Source organism: Bufo gargarizans, chromosome 10 (genome assembly GCF_014858855.1).
Source record: "Bufo gargarizans isolate SCDJY-AF-19 chromosome 10, ASM1485885v1, whole genome shotgun sequence".
NCBI classification, from domain to species: Eukaryota; Metazoa; Chordata; class Amphibia; order Anura; family Bufonidae; genus Bufo; species Bufo gargarizans.
The window spans coordinates 110,242,865-110,267,752 of NC_058089.1; the positions used below are offsets into that span (position 1 = coordinate 110,242,865).

The 24,888-nt window shown below is 45.6% G+C and overlaps 1 protein-coding gene and 1 long non-coding RNA gene across 2 annotated transcripts in view; one reads left to right on the forward strand and one right to left on the reverse strand.

Annotated features, from left to right (window-relative positions):
- LOC122921025 overlaps window positions 1-23,671 on the forward strand; it is a 47,637-nt gene extending 23,966 nt beyond the window's left edge. The window contains exon 3 of the long non-coding RNA XR_006386958.1: window positions 18,154-23,671. This is a non-coding gene — a long non-coding RNA (uncharacterized LOC122921025). The remainder of the gene's footprint in view (window positions 1-18,153) is intronic.
- SNAI3 (snail family transcriptional repressor 3) lies at window positions 809-9,953 on the reverse strand. Its single transcript, XM_044270900.1, is given in 4 exon segments — window positions 809-1,119; window positions 4,506-4,713; window positions 4,715-5,037; window positions 9,819-9,953. Coding segments are annotated over 4 exon segments (792 nt in total). The 5' UTR covers window positions 9,898-9,953; the 3' UTR covers window positions 809-937.
- Window positions 23,672-24,888: the final 1,217 nt, after the last annotated feature.

A 24,888-nucleotide genomic window follows, 5' to 3' on the forward strand; every position in this document is an offset into this window, starting at 1 on the left:
GGTAATTTATATGGTGTAGAGATGCTTTACATCAGTAGTGTTGGAAGATAGCTGGAAAAGAGCGCCAACCAGTGGCCATATGTCCCTGTAATGAAGTCTCCTTGCAGACATCTTTCAGTTGTCCTTCAGAATGCTGCCACGTTAGAAAAGTGTCTTACAGTGAAGGAGATGAATGTGTCAGCTTCTTCCATGGCAGCAGGAGGATGAGAGTCAGGACGCCGGGCAGCAGGAGGATGAGAGTCAGGACGCCGGGCAGCAGGAGGATGATGAGAGCCAGGACGCCGGGCAGCAGGAGGATGATGAGAGCCAGGACGCCGGGCAGCAGGAGGATGAGAGTCAGGATGCCGGGCAGCAGGAGGATGAGAGTCAGGATGCCGGGCAGCAGGAGGATGAGAGTCAGGATGCCGGGCAGCAGGTGGATGAGAGTCAGGATGCCGGGCAGCAGGAGGATGAGAGTCAGGACGCCGGGCAGCAGGAGGATGAGAGTCAGGATGCCGGGCAGCAGGAGGATGAGAGTCAGGATGCCGGGCAGCAGGTGGATGAGAGTCAGGACGCCGGGCAGCAGGAGGATGAGAGTCAGGTTGCCGGGCAGCAGGAGGATGAGAGTCAGGTTGCCGTGCAGCAGGAGGATGAGAGTCAGGTTGCCGGGCAGCAGGAGGATGAGAGTCAGGTTGCCGTGCAGCAGGAGGATGAGAGTCAGGATGCCGGGCAGCAGGAGGATGAGAGTCAGGTTGCCGGGCAGCAGGAGGATGAGAGTCAGGTTGCCGTGCAGCAGGAGGATGAGAGTCAGGTTGCCGTGCAGCAGGAGGATGAGAGTCAGGTTGCCGGGCAGCAGGAGGATGAGAGTCCAGGACGCCGGGCAGCAGGTGGATGAGAGTCAGGACGCCGGGCAGCAGGAGGATGAGAGTCAGGACGTCGGGCAGCAGGAGGATGACAGTCAGGACACCGGGCAGCAGCAGCCATCTCGGTGCTTGGTGAGGAGGGAGATGCGGGAGAAGGTTTTACCACAGCCCGGACACCTGTATCGCTTTACTTCTGAATGTGTCTGCAGGTGAGCCCGCAGGTTAGAACGGTCTGCAAAACCACGGCCACAGTGATAGCAAGAAAATGGCTTTTCACCTGCATAAAGCAGAACAGACAGCACATAAAACCTATGGGTCTGTGGGTACAGCACTAAAATTAACAGCGCATTTGAGCATGTTCTTATCTATAAAGATTCTTTTTCATCTCCTTATACACCAGGGTCCAGAAGGATTTAAGGGGTTATCCCATGATTAATGTAAAAAATTAAAATCCGCTATCATATAGGACAGGAAAAATAGATTTCTAAGAGGGGGAGGGTTGGATGTGTCCTTTCAGCTACAGCACTCTTCCAGCAACTGCCACAGTTTGTAACAGAAGATATGGCTGGTGATATGTGAGGTGGACGGAAAAATAAGGAAAAGAACAATCAGCAGGTGGCGCTATACAGATACATTTTATTGAATAACTCTGTGGCTATACCAAATTGTTAATTACATGCAATTGAAAAAGTATTCAGATTAAGGTGCTGGTTTGAAAACTGTAGACTCTTTTTCCGTGGCACAACTTGTTTAAAAGGATTTTCCGGGAGTTTAGTATTGATTGTCTGTCCTAAGGATAGGCCTTAGGATGGGAGATCACTATCTGATCGGTGGGGGTCACAGGCGCCCAGAACCCCCACAATCAGCTGTTTTAAGAAGCTATGGCCTCTTCCTTAGCCACGTTATTTCCTGTGAGTTCAGTCCCATTCAAGAGAATGGGCATGGTCTGCATTACCACGTACTAACACTTTACAGTGTATGGCGCTGTCCATGGTATACTGTGAGGAGGCTGGAGCGCTGCGCCTCTTCTAACAGTTTGGGTGTCAGGCCCCCACCAGTCAGGTATTGATGACCTAACCTGAGAAAAGGTTATCCATATCGAACTCCCAGAAAACCCCTTTAAGGGGAACCTGTCACATTGAACATGCAGTTGTATCTGTATGTTCTGACCTAGTGACAAATCCCTGCTCATTAGGAGTCCAGTGGCTGGTCCTAATCAGAACCAGCCCTGTATGACTGCATACACAGATAGGACCGCCCACTGGACTCCTAAGACCAGAATCAGCAGTGACTTCAATTAGGCCTCATGCACACGACAGTTGTTTTTTGCGTCCACAAAAAAAAAAAAACGGATGAGGCATCAGTTTTTTTTGGGAGGATCCATTTTTTCCCCCAGATAACTTGTAATAAATGCCTATCCTTGTCCGCAAATGTGAAAAAAGTAGGATGTGCACTATTTTTTTTGCTGAAGGGAAACACAGATGCGGAACACAAACGAATGAACTATCAGCATTTTTTTGCTGACCCATTAAAATGAAAGGGTCCCCATCCTATCCTATCCGCAAAAAAAAAAAAAAACGGAACGGAGGCCGAGAAAAACATCTGTTGTGTGCATGAGGCCTTAATGAAATACAAGTTAGGCCGGGTTCACATCACCGTTTCACTTTCCGTTCTGATCCATCAGAAGAACAGAAAAATAAACAAAAAAACGGATCATTATATGAAGAATCCATTATGCTCAGTTAGGGCTCATGCGCACAACCGTTGTAGTTTTGCGGTTCGTTTTTTAACAGATTCGTTGTTCCATATCTGAGTTTTTTTTTCTTTCTGTTTTGTGGCTGCATCCGTTCAGTTATGCCACAAAACATATCCGTATGGTTTTCGTATGCGATCCGTTTTTTTTGAGGATCGCAAACGGAAAAAGGAAGTTTATCATTACTGTAATGTTTGTAAACAGTAAACACAGGGGCAAAATGGGCATGGATCCGCAAAATACGGATGTGTTCCGTATGCATTCCGTATTTTTTGCGAACACATTGACTTGAATGGCGCCACGGACTGTGATTTACGGACAATAATAGGACATACACTACTTTTTTTGCGGAACGGCCAAGCGGACATACGGAAATGGAATACAAATTGAGTAATTTCCGTTGTTTTTGCGGACCCATTGAAGTGAACGGATTCACAAAAAAAACTAAACGGACACAGAAAGAAAATACGTTCGTGTGCATGAGCCCTTATGCACATTTTGCATCCGTTTTAGCCATTTCTGTCTGAGATTCATTATTTTATAAGGAAAAAAAAAGTCCTACGCAATGTTTTTTTTCCGTCTAAGTGTACGGATCTCAGATGGAAATGGCTAAGGAAACTAAGCATATCGGATGCTTAAAATACAGGATCCGTTTTTCTTTCTGTTCTTCGGATGGATCAGGAGAACAGAAAATGCAACGGTGATGTGAACCTGGCTTTAGGGCGCATTCACACAACTGTATTTTCGGTTCATGTCGGATCCGCATCTTTTGTGTATTGCACGTGGGCCGATTCATTTCTACGGGGCCGCAAAAATATCCTCCCCATGCTGTCCACATCTGTGCCCCCGCTCTGCAAATTATTGAACTTGTCCTATTCTTGTCCGTTTTGCAGGCAGGAATAGGCATTTTTTTAATGGGGCCCGTGAAACGTGCGGGATGCACACAGAACGCATCTGTATTTTGCGGACCACAAAACGGATACAGTTGTGCGAATGCTCCTTGTACTGAATCTTTTCTTAAAAATCTATCAGTCTGCTGAGCTCCTCCTGCTCTATAACACGCTGCCCTCAGATAGCACTGCTTTTACAATGTCACAGCTTCCCTTTAAAACCCATTAGAGGTGACTTTGGGGCCAATTTTTTTTATTTTTTTTTCATTTATTTTTTGCGGAATGGGTGCAGACCCGTTCATACGGCCGTGTGAATGGGGGCCTAAGATGCATGGTTAATAGTCAGAATATTAACTGTCATGGCCGCTCATGTCAATACAGCATAATCATTGTAAATCAATAATCATTGTAAATCATTAATCAATCTTCTAATATCATTTGTTTTGTATTTTCCAGAGCTCTGATTGCTGTCAGTGAATGGAATTGTTTATAGCAAGAAAACCCTTCTAACCACGTCCTGCTCATACAGCTACAATGTTTTACAATCATTTTTATTTTTTGGATGATGAGGCCAGATCATGACTGTTTTTCAGCTTCTAAATCCAAACAATAATGCTTCCATTCACTAACAGCAAGTAGAAATCTTTAAAGTAGAATTGAAATTTAAACTCATAGGGGTCAGAACAACAACCTAGGTTTAAAAAGACACCTTTCTGGCTGCCAGCAGTCACCACTAGAGGGAGCTCCTGCGTGCTGTGTTATTATGGAGTTCAATGTGACAACAGTATGCAGTGAGCTCCTAAGCTCCCTCTAGTGGTGGCTGCTGGGAGCCAGAATGATATTTATTTTATCTCTAGGTCTATGCAGGGGATTTGGAAAGATAAGCTCCAACTGATATATAAATATAGTAAGAAATAAATTCGGACCTAAAATGGGTGGATCTATGTATAATGCATTGCAGGTGGAATTGCTCCTTAATTCCTTGATCACATAAGAATCTATGAGCACCTTTCATTTTACCTGTATGTGTTCGAATATGTCCTTGTAGAAGCCAAGGTCTGGAGAAGGCTTTGCCGCATATCCGGCATGCACAGGGCAATGTATGGGTACGGATGTGCATCTTTAGGGCGCCCAAGCTGCTGTAGGATTTAGAACAATGGGGGCAAGTAAAACACCGACAGTTCCGGACTTTGTTACCAGGGAATAGTCTATCTGGCTTTGGGAAATCTAAGCGTCCCACCGAATCTGGAGCAGTACAGGGATTCTCCCTGAGAGCCGGTGATGCACACTCTCTTATTCCCAGGCGCGGGGCATCCTCCGTCCGATGTCCTGTTCCGGAGCGGCACATTCAGGTTGTTGATATTGTCTTTGAGAGGGAAGCCATTTGGCCAAATGAGCAGAGCGTCACTCATACTTATTTCTAGTGGGTTAAGCAGTGGTTTATTACAGTGATCCGCATGTCCCATTTCGGCTGCCCGCGTCCGCCACTGGTCTGTGATGTCTTGTCTGGGAATTGAGGTGTCCTCGTTCTGATGTAGAGACAGCACCAGTCCTGCAACATAACACCATGAATGATAAAACTATGAGCGACGGTCATAATTATAAAGAAACCTAATGACAAAAAGACCAGGGAGAGAGTCTTCAGAGTCATGGGGGCACATTTACTAAAGTGTTTGCTCTTCTTTTTTGTCACATTTACTACTGAAATTGCGCCTGTTTTGGAGGCTTTTGTGCCTCTTTGACTGTTTTAGGCTAATTCAGATGTTTTCTAAGGCTCCTTTCACACTGGCGTTAGGCTTGTCCGGCGGGGGAACAGCCTGCCGGATCCGTACAAACGTTTGCTCGTGTGTGCTGGCAGAAATCTGCCCCGGCCCCATTAACTATCATGGGGATGTGGCCGCAGCACGGCAAACATGCCGAGAGGCGGCCGGACAAAAAAACACGCGTGCACCATTCCGCCACAGTTTTATGAGTTTTGTTTTTAAGCGTTTCCTATGTGGTAAAACTGACCTGTTCCCTTCATTCTCCGTCAGTATGATTACAATACTACATTTATATAGTTTTTCTTGCTTTTTTAATACTGAAAAAAATTATTTTTCTTTGGCCTCATGCACACGACCGTTGTTTCATTCCGTGTCCGTTGTTCCGTTTTTCGTGATTTTCTGCGGACCCATTGACTTTCAAAAAATATAACCTGTCCTATTTATTTATTTTTTCACGGAAAACGGTTTGCAGACCCATTTAAGTCAATGGGTCCGTGAAAAAATGCGGAGGCACACAAGATTGTCATCTGCGTCTGCATCCGTTTTTTTTTTCCCTATCATTTGCATGGCAAACTTGACTTAGACTTTTTTTTACTTTCCTTCATGTCTGGTGAGCCTCCAAAAATAAAGGAAGACACACTGAAACAAAAACTGAAACGGATCACGGAACAACGGAACCCCGTTTTGCGGAACGGAACACAACAACAGTGGTGTGCATGAGGCCTTTTCTTACACTATGGACCCCTTGCCACAGGCTTTCCATAGGCTCCCTGCAGCAGCCTAGGATCATTCAGGAGGACTGAAGCTTGCCACACACACCATTTCGGCTCCCCTGATCCCCACTAGGGGAAGCCTTTGCACGCCCAAGAGTGCGCGCTCCCGGGTTTTTGAGCTCCCAGATGCCGTGGTAACATTTGACCACGACATCTGAGGGATTAAATATGTGCGATCGTTGATCACATACATTAGCCCTGATAGTCTGCTGTTTGGCGGTGTGTCATTGGATGACCAAAGCGATCGTACATTGTTGGGTGAAATTCAACAATTATTTTTGGTCGAAATTGGCTGTTTCGATCATCGTTGGACTTATTTGTACAGCCACCTAAAGAATGGCTGATAGCGGTTGCAACTTCCTGTCTCGAATAGGAAGAACCGCTCTGGAGCACAAAATGCTGCTCTTCATAGACATTTGTGTCATTCTTTAGGAGAAGGACTCAGATTATCACGGCCTTGTCCCAAAGAGAGGACTGGAATAAATATTTTCTTCATTCCAATGTATTCCATGTCTTTGGGATCTGTTCCAAAAGAGAAAAAAAAATGCTGCTGCAAACTGCGACTAAACGGCTTTTCATCGCATAGAGACGTCACCGCTGATCTGACGAGCTCAACTCAAAATAGGAGAAGAAAAATGACTGTGATTGAATTGCTGCCTGAGCTGCTGCAGAACATCATAGTTCTGTACGGTAAAATGTTGCAGTGCACCCATTGTATACAGACAATTAATACCCCCCCATGGTGGCACAATTACCCCGGCGTCCCCTAGGACTCGGAGGGGTAGTCTATTCAGAGACGGAGGGAATTAGCTGCAGGTGCATGTGGTATCTGGTCACGGCGCCGTCACGCGTCTCTCCGGCTGCACCTGCTCCTCCACTGACAGAAAGAGGAATTAGCTCCAGCCAGAAATCCCAGCACAAAAGAGCTACTAAGGGGCAAGAATTCACGGGGGTCGCCCGCTGACGAGGTAAGACATTCTGGATATCTGGTGACTGTCGTGTTTACTGCCCTCTATAGCATGGTCACCAGCTGCCCCTCATCCGGTGGCTCCTCGTTTTATTTACCCGTGGAATTTTTGGTTTCTTGCAGGAAATTTCTAGGTTTTCTTAGTATTTGTCAAAAACCTGATACTTTCTGGGTGTGTTATTTTACACTCATGACATTTTCCATAATGAACAGGAAAACTGAACTGGGAAGTTGAAAAGAAGGGAAGGGGGACATGATAGAAATCAGCCTTAATAGTTGGAGGTAAGAGCAGAAAATATTATTTTGCAGAAAGAGTTGTAGATTTGTGGACCAGACTTCCAGCAATCAGCAAGTGAATTAAAGGGAACCTGTCACGCAGTACATGGGGGTCAGCATCGTATGGAGCAGGAGGAGCTGAGCAGATTGATATATAGGTTTATGGGAAAAGATTCAGTAAAACCTGATTATTTGCAACTCTACTCTTTCTGGGCTTAGGAGTCCGGTGGGCAGTCCTATTCATGATTGACAGCCATCTCTGTCTTTACAGTCCTAACAGGACTGCCCACTGGACTCCTGAGCCCAGAACGAGCAGTCACTTACATATTCTGAATCTTTTCCCACCAAACCATATATCCATCTGCTCAGCTCCTCCTGCGCTATAACCTGCTGCCTGCATGTACCACGTTGGTTCCCTTTAAACATGCTAGTCTTGTATACCTACTAAATGTCAGTAACCCTTTAATGATTGAGTGGAAAGTTATCTGGTTCTCTGACCACAGAAGGAAAGATTCTCCCCTGATCTGACATATGATATTTTTAGGGATAAGGACACTCATTAGGGAAGCGACATACATGAACAGTTTCTGCATGTGGCAGAATTGGAGCACAGATTAGGGGTCATTTACTAAGACTGGCTTTTTACATCAGTCCTAGTCCCCCTTCCTCCCTAAATATGCACCTAGTCACAAATCAGGCGAATCTAAGGGCAGTCCGTGCGCCTGGAGAGAGAAAAACGACACCAGCTCCTGGCTGAAGTACTTTTTCGCCAAAATTTAAGACTGTTTCCAGGTGTAAATGTTAGTAAATTTGCCCCTGCTCAACTGTCAAACACATCGTAAAACCAGTCGTGCGACTAAATATTCGTTGTCGCACAGGCGGTCAAAAAAAAGGGACTTTTTTTTTTTAGTTGCAAGTTCCTTTATAAATGACCCCATTGTACCAAAGAAATGGAGAATACGGTGTTAACTGAAGGGCGGCGTCAAGAGGCGCCATCAAATGCAATAATTGTATTGAGGCGCTGTATGTATTTTTTCCTGACATTTTTGGTGTACGTGAGGTGGAGTAAACCCGCAGACTCGTTCATCGTACCACGCGATGGATAAAGCCGACCCTACTATACCTGCATTGTGCCACTGATTTTCCCCAAAGTTAAACGCTGTGTTGTGGTCATATGTACGGAGTGGGGAAAGTCTGAAACACCCTGAACAATGGGGCATATTTACTAAGGGACTTGCGGGTATTTTAAAATAGTCACAAGTCCCCTTTTTATAACCGACCGTTCCACAATATTTAGTTAAACGCCGGTTTTACGCCAACTGTGCTAATTGGGCGGGACAGAGGTGGCGTGTCGGGGGCCGGGACTCCAGCCCCAGCAAATTTACTTACATTTACGCAAATATTAGCAGAAATATGGCGAGGCGCATGCCTTGTTATAAATTAGACATATTTTATGACTGGACGGACGGATTAAGGCCAGTGTAAAAAGCCGGTCTTAGTAAAAGTGCCCCCTGTACGTTTTCTGACTGTCGGTGCAGGGTTACCTAAGAATCTGTCATTTTATACAGGACAGACATAACAGTTATTGATCGTGAAATCACTAATGATCGTTTTGAGATTATTCTCTGATTGCATTAGGTTGCTTATATAATATAGTTAATATATTTATACCGGTATCAATACCGTGTGGCGCTATTTCTTCCGGAAAAAAAGAAACAAAGAAAGACATCTTACCTGCAAAGTAGGCAAGTCAGGGGAATAAATCATCGCGTTAATCATGTGTTTATTACCCTTAGGGCTTATGTACATGGCAATTTGCGGTCCCCAATGCACGGACAACATCTGTGCGGCTGCCGCGACGGATCCAGCCTCATTCAATAGGTCCGTGATCCATTCGCACTGCAAAAAATTTTAACATTTTTTTGCGGTGTAGAGGCACGTACAGAAGATGCACGGAAGCACTCCGTAGTGCTTCCCTGGGGTTCCGTGCCTCAGTTCCGCACCAACCTTCCAGGTTGCGGACCCATCCAAGTGAATGGGTCCGCATCCGTGATGGCACACAGTCCGGTGCCTGTGTATTGCGGACCGCTTGTTTGCAGGCCGCAATACAGGCACGGCCACGCAACGGCTGTGTGCATGAGCCCTTAGGGAACCTGCACATGGTGCAGATTTGTATGCAGAAAATCTGCACAAAAACATACACAAGGGCTCATACATACGACCGTTGCCTGTTTTGCAGTCTGCAAATTGTGGATCCGCAAAACACTAATACCAGCCATGTGCATTCTGCATTTTGCGGAACGGAATCTCCCGGACCATAATAGAATTGTCCTATCCTTGTCCGTAATACAGACAATAATAGGACATGTTCTGTTTTTTTGTAGAATGGCCATGCGGACATACAGAAACGGAATGCACAGCATATAGCGATGTACACATAACAAATGTGGGGTAATAAGTTATCGAACGAAGAGCTGACAGTCTACCAGAGGGATACAGTACATGATGGATATGGCATGTAGTCCTCCCAGCGCTGTAAGGTGTGCGCCCTTACCTGCCTGCGCCTCCAGCAGCTGTCCATAGTTAGGGATCCTGTGGCTGCAGGGCTTCTTCACCAGGAAAGACCTGGGCATCCTCTGCCACTTTCCCCGGTGCCTCTGTGTCCCCAGCCCAGGACAGTGTCAATCTGGGCAGACATTCTCTGGGTACATTACCATGCGGCCTCCAGCACAGCCAATGGAGAGCAGAGACAAGTGCAGTGGGCGAGGTGAGAGGAGGGCCCGACCTATGTCTCCAGCTGCAGCAGGTGCTTATAGAGCATATCCTGGCACCGATCAGCCGGGGGGGTGATGCTTTGTATATATTGGGTTTGTACTTGCGCTGCTGCAGGCAGTCTACACTACTTATTGCAGGTGTTTAAAGGGTTATTCTGGTCAAAAACTGCCCCCCCCCCCATTAACCCCTACTGCGCGGCTATCTTTCTGATAGTCTTGAGTATGACATGAGCGTGCTGGGGGGAAGAAAATACGATGATTTAAGGAAGAAAAACATTTAATTGAGCGTTGTCTAGATTTATGTCATTATATCTTTGCGCTCCAAATTCTGACAGAAAAATCACAGAATAGTTATTTTTGGGCTCGTTTGCTAAAAATTTGGCAACATTTTTACTCCAGTCTTGAAAAGCGGGTGGGAAACTTTGGCGCGGTTCACTTCACTGGTATGCGGGCAGCAGTTAGCAGCTGCGTCCACTACCAGAGATGCAGAACTGCAGTTATTTGGAGGGGGTCGTAGGGCGTTAACCCCTGCCGATCAGATATTGTTGGCCTATCCCGAGGATAGGCAATAAATATCAACCCCTTTAAGCCTGAGACTTTCTAGAAAGTTACAAATATTGTCACAATCTGACTGCAGCGGTGGCAGAGAAAGTGAAGTAATATTTCAAGACACAAGTGTTACATAAACGTCCACCAAATGTATCAAACATTAGATAAATTAGAAAAAAATCCTGCAAATTTGACCTCCCCTCGTGATAAATCTCCACCATGACAATTCAATTCTTCACTATTTTCAGTATTTCTGCTTGCTGTCACTGAAGGGGAACCTGATCAGAAGGTAAAGGTGCTTGATTTGTTGGAGTCAGTTCACACATTGATGTCAAATGGCACAAATAGCAACAACTCTTGCAAGTGGCGTTTCTGCGCCAACCTCAGCACTTTCTGAAAAGGGGGCACGGTGAGGATGGGGAGTGTGTGGGGCCAGCGGATCCGCCATATTTATCTTCATCTGTTTTTGGCTCCTGGCTGCTGTAGAGTTCATTCTGCCGGACAGTGCACCTACGCCCCGTCATAAATTAGGTGCATCGTCCGGCAGTGCATGGGATCTTTTTTATGCCGGTCTTTGATAAATCTGCCTCCAAGACCGCAGTGTGTGATTTCATCCCCACAAAAGAGAGACCCGATACACTTAGCAGGCAGGGCTCCTGGGTTTAAGTTCAGTTCAGATTTTTAGGTTCTGATTTCTATTCACTGACGATGAATAAAAATTTTTAAATTGAAGCAAAATCTGATTAAAATTGAGAATTTAGGAAATGTTCACATGTGATGGACGCAATATCAGCAAATGGATGAGATTTTGGCAGATATCATCCAACATGCTGCATTAAAAAAATAAGCTGCGCAAATGTTTAAATCCACATTCTGTCAGTTTACGCCGCAGATTTCACCCTTTGCAATGCGGAAAGTGTGCAAAATTTGCGACTGAAGCGCATGGTGGATGGCCCCTGTCTGCCCATAAAGGGGTATTCCAGCCTTAAACATTTATCACCATGGCTTGTGTCTGGTATTGGCGTTCCGATCCATTGAAGCTACAATACCTTGCACAACCTGTGAACAGAGGTGGCGCTATTAATGGCGGAAAACAGCCATGTTTTTCCAGTCCTCAACAACCCCTTTAAAGCGCCATACGTTGAAAATACCAGGAATGATGAGAACATACGCATACAGAGGGCGACCTTGGTATCGGACGTATTTTTTAAGGTCTGTGGTGGAGTAAAGGTAGTCAGCGCCGCGCTGTCACTGTTTGCGGAGTCTTTGATCCTTCTCAAGTGTTTGACAAGTCCGTGCACAAGGTCCCTGGGAACGGTCACACCTGTCCCCCCCCCCCCCTCTCCTCTGTGTGCGGCAGGTAACACTTGAAGATATAGAACGTTTACCCAACTCTTTAGACTGCACCTAGGTGAGATTGTCACTGGACTGCCAGATACCTCAGCGCAGGGCGAGGAATGCAGACACCTCCATGTCACCATCAGCTCCACGTCTGACTATTCCCCCATCAATGCAGAATCTCCCCATTGTTTGCGTTCAGCTTACCCACTCCATGTAAATATTAACAGGTGCCTCGCTGAATGGCTGCTGGTGGGGGATCAAGACGTGAGGGGGGCAGACGAGTGACTCCGGTATAGATGCTCCGTATGACATCACCATTCATTCACTGTAGACAGAAAGCAATTGATTTGTCAAATGTTTTCTTTTCAGAACCACTACATTTAGGTAGATGTTTGCCTTCACACATGAGGGTAAACAGGATACCTGGGTGGTGCTGCCGTGGGGAGCCCAGGACTCGCCCAGTATGTATACTGCAGCCATGTCACTCCTGACCTTTTTTTGAACATGGCTGCAAGTGAGAGAAAAAAAAAATGTCAGTTTTGTTGCATTACTGATGCCTTCCTGGGGTGAAACATCTCATCCCTGAATGTAAGAAGACCAACTGTGGAAGACATCCCTTTGCCCAGAAACATGCACTGAGGACATTTTTGGTCCTTGTTCCTTATTGCAAACCTTAGATACGCAAGTTTGATGCAGCCTCTTTATGATTGTTTGTCTTTTAGTCCTTTCCACCTTACAGATGAGGTGGTAGATGCCCTTTAGGCCTAAAGATGACAAGTTTGTGCTCCCCTGCACTGGGCCTATCAGATTATCACATTTAGATTGTATTGTACAGAAGTGAATGGCCATGCCTCAGCTGTCATGGCCAGCAGCTACAACACCCTGTGGCATATTATTCGGCCAGACCTGACCCCGTGGCTAGAGGTGCCCCTTTCTGCATCAGAGCTGTAGTAGTTGTACAAGCCATGCTTGATAAAGGCTCTAAGATAGCCCCGAACCACAAAGTGACAGTGATACTACATCTATCCTCATGAAAGTATAACCCAAGAACCTTTTTGTTGCCCGCAGAGTTAGATGTTATAACTTACCAAACAACGGCCGTGTGCATGAGGCCTAAAAAGCACAGTCCTTACCACCACACATGTCTGCCCAAGAAGCAGAGTTAAGGGCTTTGGAGATGGCTTGGAGATATGCCGATGGGAAAACATTTACACTGATTCCAGGTATAGCCTTTTGGGGTGGCCCATGATTAAGGGCCCATTTGGAAAGCCAGAGACTTCCTGACCATTTCAGGTAAACCCATCAAAATAGGGAAGCAGTGAGGTCTCTTATAGAAGCCCTCATGTCGCCTTCTTTGGTGGCGGTGATAAAAACAAAGGTTACTGTAAAACAGACTCAGAGGAGGCAAAGGGATAAGCCAAATTGCCTCGGCAGACCCTTGCCTTAGTGAATACAGCCCAGGTCCCTGAAATATTTCCTCCTGTCTCGCTGGAAGTTCTTAAGACCTTACAGAACCAGGCGGGGAAGGAGGAAAGGCACCGGTGGATGAAAAAAGGGGGGACTGCAAAGGAGTAAGGCCTAAAACAGTTCCAAGGGAAACTCTGCCTTCCCAGGTCCCTCTAATCCACGATAGCACAGGCAACCCATGGGGTGACGCGCCAGTCAAAAAACTACTTTGGGTGATATAGTACATGGTACTCCCCAGGGTTCAGCACTGTAGCAGCCAGATATACTCAAGGATGTATGATTTTTGCCCAGAACGTGAGACAAGGTGGTTAAGGTACCCCAGAAACACACGTCTTGCTCTTTATATCTGTTTCAACACTTGCAGACTACCTTCAACTACACAAGGTGGGCATGTATGAGTATGTATTAGCTAAAACCACAGCAAAGAAGATTATGGCTGAAGTTGTATGCAGGTATGGGGTACCTGAGACCATTGAAAGTGACAGAGGTGTTCACTTCACAGGTGAAGTGATGCAGGGCATGATGAAGGTTTTGGATGTAGAACAGGCCTTACATCCTTCGTACCATCCACAAAGCAGCGGTAGGGTAGGAATAAAGGAACTGAATGGGACACTAAAGTTAAAGATTCAAAAAGCCATGAACAGAGTGCCTGCTGGTAGCCCTCTTTTCAGTAAGGTATACCCCTAACCGTGAGACAGGCCTTAGTCCCTATAAGGTCCTTTTTGGGTCAGCCCCTAGGACAGAATTGTATTTCCCACAGCAGCTCCAGATGCAACATGGTTGTCTGACAGATTATGGGATCAGTTTGCACAAGCATTTGACTAAAATACATTCTCAAGTCTCTTTAGCTTCACTTCCAGATCTTGATAAAGTACCAGAAACCCACCCACTTGTGTCTGGAGATTGGGTGGTAGTAAAAAGACACTTTAGAAAAGTCCTCAAATCCTGGTTTGATGGTCCATTCCAAGTGTTCTTGACCACAAGCACATCAGTGAAGCTCAAAGGAAAGCCTTATTAGAGTCATTTCAAGAAAGTGTTGAGTCGGTTGACTTGAAAGGATGTTTCTTGTTTCCCCTGTGTGACTGCTGATCTGGACTAAAAGAATATAGATTCCTATTGAGATAATAAAAATGGGTTTCTGGGTTGGGGAAAAGTTGTGCAAAAGGAAGAACAAAGTTGTTACAGTCCGATACTTCTAGCCCAGTGACCCATTAATAGTATAGCCCAAAGATTCTCAGCATTCATAGTTCTTATGTTCACAATAATCAATGGCCAGCTCATGAATGCCCTAAAAGGGCTTACTTCCTATTCCTGAATGTATCTTTTAATTCTGCTATTTGCGTTAATTGTTAGTTGTGTCATCCCCTGTATTAGGAGGCTTTTGTTCAAAGTTGTATCTGAGGCTAACCCGGAGATGCTCATGGGAGACCTCCATAAGGATGGGAGACAAGGTCCCACTTCATTCTGTTGGTCCCCCTGCCTACGACACCACCTGGAGATCATCAACCATAGGGACAGACATCTGACTTCTCCTTGGTCAAGTCCAGTGTCATGTGAGGCTATACATTAGGATAGGTTGTCATGGAAGCTGATGAAGAGGATGTCGGAGCACTGGGACAGATGTGCTAGGCTTTCAGTAGGGAAAGAATGAGGTCCAAGGGGGAACAGGGGGGGACTGATAGAGATGTGGCCATCATTCTTTGAATCAGCTAAGAAAGCTCCCACATACTTCAGCTCTCAGACAACTCCTTATCTTCTCCAGAGCTTGAAGGCTCCATCCTACCGAAGATGACATGCCTCCTTACCACGTTTATATGCTGTTAGTGAAGACACCATTACAATATGGTGCTTACAGCTAGATATTTACATAGTTCACATACCACAGTTACAATGCGCAGATGCCAAGTGTTATCTCTTTTCTTATTTTAGCCAATGTAACAATGCCCCGTCTGATGTCTATAAACCTGCTTCACTTCCTGTAATAAATGATAATTGGCTTTGACCCCAGTGTGTGCGTCACAGTTATTTTCTTCCGTGCACGTAAAACCCTTGGGTTACTATTAATTTGGAGCAGTAGAGCAAACATGATCAGCCCTGGTTAAGGGCAACTTCAACACCACGATCAACTAGTTATGTATTTATCGCCATCTATGAAACTTGGAAGGGGTTCTCCCATAAAGACCACTTATCCCCTATCCACAGAATAGGGGTAAGTGTCCAAATGGTGGCGGTCTGCACCAGTCACGAGAAAGGAGGCCCGTGCTCCCAGTTTGAATGGAGCGGCACAGAAGCATGCGTATTCAACACTCCATTCAACTCTATAGGACTAGAGTACAAGCGCTCTGGAATCTCCTGCCGTCCCATAGAGCTGGAGTGACTGCGAGAATGCGTGACCACCGATCTATTCAAGCTGGGGGAGTACAGGCCCCGGTTCTCATGATCGACAAGGACCCCTGCCAATCAGACACTTCAACCTATCCTGTGAATAGGGGATAAGATGTCTTCATGGGACAACCACCCCTTTAATGAAATAAGGGCAGTCAATGCAACACGGGCATAGGACCGACTACCTTCCAACAAGCTAGGTTGTCATATTTCTGCTTTAGCTAGGGATTCCCTCATCACTTAATTTTTATTTTCTTCTTCTTTGAGCCAAAAATGACCTAAAAGACTGCACCTTTAAACGCTGCTACTGTGAGGTGTTGACCATTTAAGCTCCAGGTTTAAATGATGTGAATCCCCTTAGCCGAAGTCCAGAATCTAGTGAAATATCGTTATATAGCCCTAGTGGAGGAACCATCTCATGATTTTTGTATGTAATATTGAACAACTTTGGAAATTATATTTTATTATTAAGTGTTTCTGTACTTTTTTTTTTTTTTTTAAAGAAGGTTTTCTGAGACTTTTATACTGGATAAGTCATGAGTATCTGATTGGTGGGGTCTGACACCCGGGACCCCCACCGATTAGCTGTTTGAGAAGGCACTGGCGCTCGCAGTAGCACCCGCGGCCTTCTCTCTGCTTTTCCTAGGTCACCTGACCGAGGCGCAGCTCAGCCCCATTCAGTTCTATGACTATCAAGCATGGCCGCTATACAGTGTACGGCGCTGTGCTTGGTGAGCAGAGAGAAGGCCGCGCCGCTCACATAGCTGGTCAGTGGGGTCCTGGATGTCAGACCCCCAGAGATCAGATACTGATGACCTAGCCAGAGGGTATGACCGTGCTGGGAAAGGACATGTCCCGTCTTGGCGCTGTGTCCTGATGGATGCCTCCGTAAGCTACGGCGGGTGTCCATTTACGCCTTAGCTTCATTCAGTGGGCATAAACTGTGAGGGAGTCTGCGGCATTGAAATTGAAAAAAGTAGCATCAAGATTACAAACTGCCCTTTGCTTGTAGTCTGAAACTATGGAGACACATAGGTCTGCATAGGAGCTGCACACACTAAACATGTCATTTTTCAATTAAGACCATTTAAAATGTTAGTCCGGCAGTGGTTCCTATCGTTGCGATCTCAGGTCATTTTCCTGCAATGTAATAAATAAGACACAGACGCACAGGTGGAATGAAACTGCATTTTACTGAGAAAAATGGATTTGCTACAAATACATAATAAATTGTTTTAACTTCCAAAAAACAGTTAATTTCTCATCAAAACCTCTAGTATTCAGCATGTTCTGCAAAGTAAAACAAGTAACAGAGACACAGTGTAAGAACTACACACAGACAGACAATATATTCACATGTGCAAGTCCTCCTTACATCCACACAGTCCGGAGGATACAGGGCTCCGAAAAGAAGAAGTTGTTGCCATATATGCACCCCCATCCTCCCCTTAAATATAGACACCCCCCCCCCCCATTCACCCTCCCCATCCCACCCCCAACACCGTGACCTGTAAAGATCAGGTGCATTAAAGTGACTTATCTGGATAACTACCACCATCCTCCAGGTTATAGTACATTGTATGCACTGCTCCGTAAAAGTGGGAACAAAAGCTTTGGATTTACATTTGGTCACAGGACCTGTCAAATCTACCAGTAGCAATAAAAGGGTTAAACAAAAAACAACTAGTGCAGTCCCCTAGTTACCTTCACAAAAATGATCGGCATGTACCCCGGTATTCTCGCATCACTATCGAGACCTGAACCCCCATACACACCTTGAGTTATCCTCATCTCAGGATCTATACAGCAGGGTGACAACCAACACGGCTGCTGTTACACTGGACCCAAGGGTAGTCAGGCCAGACCCATGATACAGAAAATAATTACTATGTTCGAGGAGGGGGCATTTTAGGATATTTCTCAGAAAGGTGTGACGGTGGTCCCCATCCAGGACTCTAGTCATGCAGAGACTTTGAAGCTGGTTGTCAGGAAAAGATATGAGAATAGAGGAAGGATCTGCTCCTCAGAAACAGCGCCACTCTTGGGCTGTGTTTTGTATTGCACCTTAGCTCCTATTCAAGTGTAAGAGACAGCTGCAATACCGGTCACGTACAGAGGGGCGCTGTTTCTGAGTTTACAGCAGCTAAATATGATTGTAAAGAACAGAGGAGGATAAATCAAGGGCTTAGAATTTATATTTTTATTAAATGCTCTCCGTTGACTTACCCTATGTGTCCGCCATTTGTGAATGTAACCAGTGAATCATCTTAGTGGTCCCTTACAACCTTTGGCTAACCAGCAATTTAAATTAAGCCTCCTTCCATTAATACCGTCCTAAAGTAAATTATTTTCCCCCCTACAATTTCATTACAGTAAAAGAAATGACCACGGACAGATCAAGAACAGTAAAAGACCCACGGCAATGAGAATACGACAGGCTTGCATTGTTCGGTTGAGGTAAGAGATTGTTTCTTCGTGTACAATGGACTGCATCGCTCTCTCCAGAAGGGACTTGGGTAGGTAGGCCGAAATTAGGCCTCTTACCTATGCAAAGGTGGGCTTAAAGGGGCTGCCTGCTTTTGTTACATTGACCTATCCACCAATATCAGAGCGGTTTGGGAGCCAACCCCAGGCATCCCCGCCAATCTGATATTGATGACCTATCCTGAGGAAAGGTCATATAACAAAGTGGACAACCCCTTTAAGAAATAATATCTATAAGACTACGGCAGACGACTGAACATCTGTTCACGTTTTTGGAAATCAGAAATGTTAACCCCTGCCTACCTGTAAACAGTCAAGGGAAAGGAATAAAACTCTGCTTGCTGTCTCTGCTGCCCTCAATGGGCAATAATGGGTACTACGTGAGGAGATGAATGGGATTCTGCACATGCAGGCAGCAGAATACGACAGAGAGGGCGTCATCTCGCCATTAAAATCTACATGAAGAGTGGAAATGAGTTTTCTGTACTGACTATGAGTTGGATCATGTTTTCTTCTCTATTCAGGTCTAAAGCTAAATACATAATTCTGGTTTTCCCATCACCAGTGCATTATGGGAGCATAGATGGCGCTTGCACAGTCGGAGCTCAGCTGGTAGGTAGGTCAGTGGAGCTAATAACCAGCAGCTATGAATGGTGGAGGAGACATGAAATAGCTCACAGTTAGTACAAATGGAGTGAAAGCGAAGTTACAGAACATTTAATGCAGATTTAAGCTCTGTTCATATCTGCGCCGGGGCCTTAAAAAAATGACAGAAACAAGGCAGACCCCCATGGACAGTGGTCTTAAAGATTTATTTTTTTTAAGATTTTCATACTGATGACCTATCCTCTGGATAGGTCATCCGTATCTGATCGGTGGGGGTCTGACACCCAGGTCCCCCGCTAATCAGCTGTTTTAAGAAGGGCTTCTCTTTGCCTTTTCTAGGCCGAGTGACGACACGTTCATCGGTCATGTGGCCTAGGCGCAGCTCGGCCCCATAGAAGTGTATGGGCCTGAGTACAATACCGAGCACAGTGACCAGGGACGGATTGGCCATAGACCTTACAGGGAAATTTCCTGGTGGGCCGATGCCCAGGGGGCACCCTGAGCCACCCTCACGGCCGGCTAATGAAGGTTTTTGGGCATGTATTTTGTCCTGCTGGGGCAGGATTTTGTGATGGACTGTGGCATTTGACTGTATTTTGGGGTGGTTTAATGTGTTGGCCCTGCCTTCCATCAATTTGGACCTGACTACAAACGGGGCAATTTTTTCCAGGGCCACTTTAAGTTCCCAGTCCACCCCTGACAGCGACTATACAATGTACGGTGCTGTGCTCACATGTAACAGGTCAGCCAGCTTCATAGGTACAATATGCCCTTTAAGGCTTCATGCATATGACATATTTCAGCCCGCAAAAACCGTATACCTTCCATATGCATTCTGTAAATATTCTTGTCTGCAGTACAGACCAGATCAGGGCACGTTCTATAAATTGCAGAATGAAAAGATGGATTTGCAAAATACACTGATGTATACATGACCTCCATAGAAATGAATGGGTCAGTGCGCTAGCAGCGGATAACACACGGATGAAAAATACGGCTTTGTGCATGAGGCCTTATCCTGGTGCTAAACTCACACTGACTTTCAGGGGGGCAGGAAGAAACATGGATGCTTGCCTATAACGGACAGTCAGAGGAAGCGACAGAAGAAACGTACATTTCAATATCTCAATCATCTTGCAATAAAACCTAAAAGAAAGTAACCATGCCACTAAAGCTACAGCCAAAAGAGATCTGCAAAACGAGCCTACAACGGAAAAGCAGCAGGGGGCGACAAATCTACGCAGGTAGGGAGCGCAGAACAGCGGCTTAGGCCATGCTAACAGAGGGGGGCGCTCACAAGCCACACGGAACATTCTTATACATTCAGCTTTTTAAATATAGGTGTGGGATCCATTAAAACTATGTAAAAATATAGTAAATGATTTGGATGTGAAATGGCGCCCCCTCCCCATTCGCGGACCCGTACCAGAGAGTCCTATACACCTGATGCCCAATGAAATTAATTGCCATTAACCCCTTAATGAATAGCTAATATTTAAAATGCTTGCCTCTCTGTGTTTAAGCAGCCATGACTTTATTTCTTTCATTAACACGGCTGTACGAGGCCTACTGTTATGCAGTAGAAATTGCATTATTTTTGACGCTGTTGGAGAGTATACGTATATGTTTTCATTGCAAATCTAGAAAAAGAGATTTTTGACATTTGCTTTATTTATTTTTTATACCGTACATATATTTAACACTAAACAACCAGTTAAATGAATTGTTCAGGTTATTACGGTCACGTGGATACTTAATTAGTGTAGATTTAGTATTTACTTTTTTGGCTTTTATGTACGGTATGCACGATAAAAAGTATGTAAAATAATCTCTGATTTGTTTGTTTGCTGGCTTTTTTTCTTTTACATATTTTTTTAAATCCCATGAAGGAATTACTATCTTACAAAGTTGATTTATACTTTGAATGTACTGACCCACTCCTTTATGCCAGTACATTATTCTCAGTGTCTCTATAGCTGCGATTCGGACAACACTGGTGTGCCCTGCCCGCAGGATTTCTGAACTTACAGACCTTTCTAGGTCCCCAGGGCTGACTGCAGAGGACTTACACAGCCTCCGATCAGATCACTGGGACCCAATCAGAGCGGGAATCCCCTTTGATCATGGCGTGGTCACAGAGCGGCAATCAAAGGGTTTACAGTTGGGATCGGAGCTCTCTCTGATCCTGGCTGTAGAGCAAAAGGCTGCTCTAAGAACCAGAGCTGTTAGTTACAGTTTACAGAGCAGGACTGCTCCGCGTTCAGCTCCCTCTAAAACAGCAACTGTCATTAAGGGGTTAAAGGCACACCCCAGGCAAAACTGGTGTCCTGTTATTGCAAAGGAGACACAAAGATTAAAATAACACAAGAGAATCCGTGTGTCATGCTCTGCCATAGGCATCAGTGTTTCAATTTTGTTTGGGGTGTTCCTTTAAAAGTGCTGATGTTATCCTCTATCCACAGGATAGGGGTTAATTAACTAGTCACTGAGGTTCCGACCGCTTGGATCCCCACCAATCCCATGGAAGGCTGGGGGTCGGGGGGGTCCAGGTTCTCTGTCCTGATAGAATGGCAGGCCGCACACGCTCCTTGCCGCGCCATTTGTTCTCTATGGGACCGTTGGAAATAGCGGTGTATTCTGGCGGTCCCACAGAGAATAAATGTAGCGGCGCGGTGCAACTGGGACCCCCACCAATGCTGAGAACAGTTGCATGGACAGGGGATAACTTCAAATCTTAGCACAATCCCTTTAAATAAACCTATGCGTGCTCTCATAGGACCACCTCTCCATGGAAATCAATAGGCGCTAATTGCACAGACCCCAATTTTTCCACACAATCTCCCAAATGCATCAGTATCAGCTTGGTGGGAGTCGGATACTCGGGACCCCCGCAGATCAGCTGTTACTGGCTGCTGCTGAAATGAATGTGCCCAGAGCTGGAAGCAGAAGGCTCCATATACTGTATAGTGTCTGTGTCAGGGTAGTGAACCTTAGCTCCCATTCAGGGATCTGAGCTGCCGTACTCCAGAAAATACACCGCATGTGGCACCTCATTCATAAAATGTTCAGTTTCACCTTTGGTGCCGCAGCTGCCCGGTCGGGGCCTAAAGCCTGGCACAGAAGGGGCCTCTTCCTAGGCTGGCGACATCCCATTCATATGGCCTAGGTACAGCTCAGTCCATTTTAACTGAACGGGGCTGAGCAGCGATATCAAGCACAACCGCTATACAATGGACGGCACTGTGCTTGGTGAGCTGCAAGGATGCCGTGCTGCTTACTGGAGCACTGATGCTTCTTCAAACAGATGTTTGGCAGAGGTGCTGGGCGTTGGATCCCCACCGATCACAGAATGATGGCCTATCCGGAGGATAGGCCCATCAGTATGAAAATCTCGGAAAACTGGAGTCCGATCAACTGTTCACAATCCCTGGTGCCAGAACCAGGCACCGGAAATACACTGGTGGCATCAGTTGACCAACGGGGTTACTGAGAGGCTCACCCCCACTAATCTGAGAGGGACCTAAGGGTAGGAGAGTCCTAATAAACCACTTCATAGACATTTAGTGGGGGATCTGAACTATTTTGAAGAGAACAGACCTTATGTGTCCGAGGACAGCACGACTAACCAGTGCGGTCCCTGAAAGATCTCCCAGCATCCATTATAAAGATTAGAATACCGAATTTCAGAAATGCTGCAGCCAATAAAAATAAATGATGCGTAATATCATAAATAACACAGCGACATACGGGGGTCATTATCCTAGCGTCGTACCAGATTCAACCTGACCTACCCCGAAAGCTGATCCAAGGAATAAAATAATGGCCAGATCTTAGGTTCCAGAAAAATACCATTATTACTGATGCAAACACAGACGTCATGTCCTTAATTTATATTACACTAGAAAAGAGCAAAGCTTCACACTAATGCATTCAAAATGCCAAAACCGGGTTTTTTGTTTGTTAGTTTTTTTTTTTTTAAAGCCAGTATAAAATGCGTTAACCTCTTAGTCTCTCTGTAACCGTGGTCCACAGCACTGCAGGAGTTACATTACCAATGGACTGGACTGATTATTGGCCAGCAAGGGGCGCACAGTAATTAAACAATGGAGACTGCTAACCTTATACCACCCCTTTAAATTGAGTGGGTTAAAAGCACCAACACAAATGCCCGCCAGACCAACAGAAGACATTTTTCTTCAGCAAATGAAGTCCAGAGCTGTTAAAGGGGTTTTCCGGCCTTGAAGCGGACAACCCCTAGGCTCCTAACCAGTGCCTCTTTATATATAAAAACCCTGCTCACTTGTCCGCGGTTCCATCACTGCTCAATTCCCGGCCACCTCCGGTCCCCGCATAGGCGCTCAAGCCAATGTGACTGTCGACACGACACGGCTACCTGGTTCTGCGCGGTCAGGAAGTGGCTAGTAATGGAGGAATGTCAGGATAGGGGTTTTTTTTTAATGTTAAGGGACACAGGTTAGGACCCCAGTGTTGGCCAGATAACCCCCTTAAAAGGGTTTTCCAGAACTTAAATATTAATGACCCTATATCCAACTGTTTGAAAGGGCACTTGGACAGGCACTGCAGCTGCTTCTTAGTATACCGAGCACAGCGCCATACATTGGATAGTGGCTGTGCTTGGAACTGCAGTTTATTCCCATTCAGTTGTAGAAAGGCCATGTGACCAATGGAGTTGATATCACAGGCTAGGGTGAGCACCACAGTCTCCTCAAACAGCTGATCGGCGGGAGAGCTGAAAGTCGGACCCCCACCGATCAGATATTGACGACTTATCCTATTTAAATCCCGGAAAACCTATTTTAAAGTCCAGAGCTTGTAATACATAGAGGAGGCAAAGTGAAGACATTCCTACAGTGCTCTAGTGAACTTCCCCGTTTTCACCACTCAAAAATCAAAGACCACAAGTTGATCACCCAGAGAGAAAGGGTTGCAACTGCTGTATCCGTACTTAAAGGGTAGCTCCACTTCTAGCTAATATCACACAGTCTATGGGCTCATGCACACAAACCGGCTGGGCCCGTATTGAGGTCCGCAATATACAGGGCCCCGGCCGCTTTGTGCACCGCATCACAGATGCGAACCCATTCACTTGAATTTGTTCTATGCGGACGGATCACGGACCAATTCAAGTTGAATGGGTCTGGATCAGTCTGTGGCAGCCACACGGAGGGGGGTGTCCGTGCGTCAGAATGGCCGTGTGCATGAGACCTATAATGAAGGAAAAATTTGAACAAGATCTCCTACCTCTAGAAACTGCCACCATTTTCCAATCCCACACGTGATATTAGATACCGGCGGAGTTACACCTTAACTGCCAGCAGAGGCGCACTGTACACCAGGATTTTTATAATCACCCTGTTGTACTTTGTATTTAAAGTGTTTTTTCCAGAATTATAAAAACATGGCTGCTTTCTTACAGAAACCACACCGCCCCGTCCATGGGTTGTGTCTTGTATCGCAGGCACAGCTGCTATATAACACACAATCTGTGGACAGTGGCGGTGTCTTTGTGGAAGAAAGCAGACATGTTTTTTTTTTTAAATCCTGGACAAACGCTAACATTACTAGTTTACCCAGGTACAGATACACCTCCCCGGACACTGAGGTACTGCAGCTGCATCAAGGTGGAAGCTTCACAGAATTTGCTAAATGTATTTCCTACCAGAACCAAATTTGTTAAGATCTGTCAGCCCGTAACCAGCACAAGAATTCTTAGGAAATTCTCTGTACGGCTCTCACTACATCTCCCCTGGACCGCAGACGGCACGGTCTGATCACCTGGTGGAATGTGACAGGGGAACTTTGCAACCATTTTATTGCTTCAGTTTTAGCAACTTTGCAAATGGTCTAGTTAAAAAAAATTAAAAAAATTCCCCGCATACAGAACTAGGCATGTCCTATGCAATAAGAATGGTTGCAAAAGTATTTGTATATCATGTCAAATGTTGTTTTATACCCTAATATGTAAACGTTAAAAAAAAACTAAAAAAATAAACACAT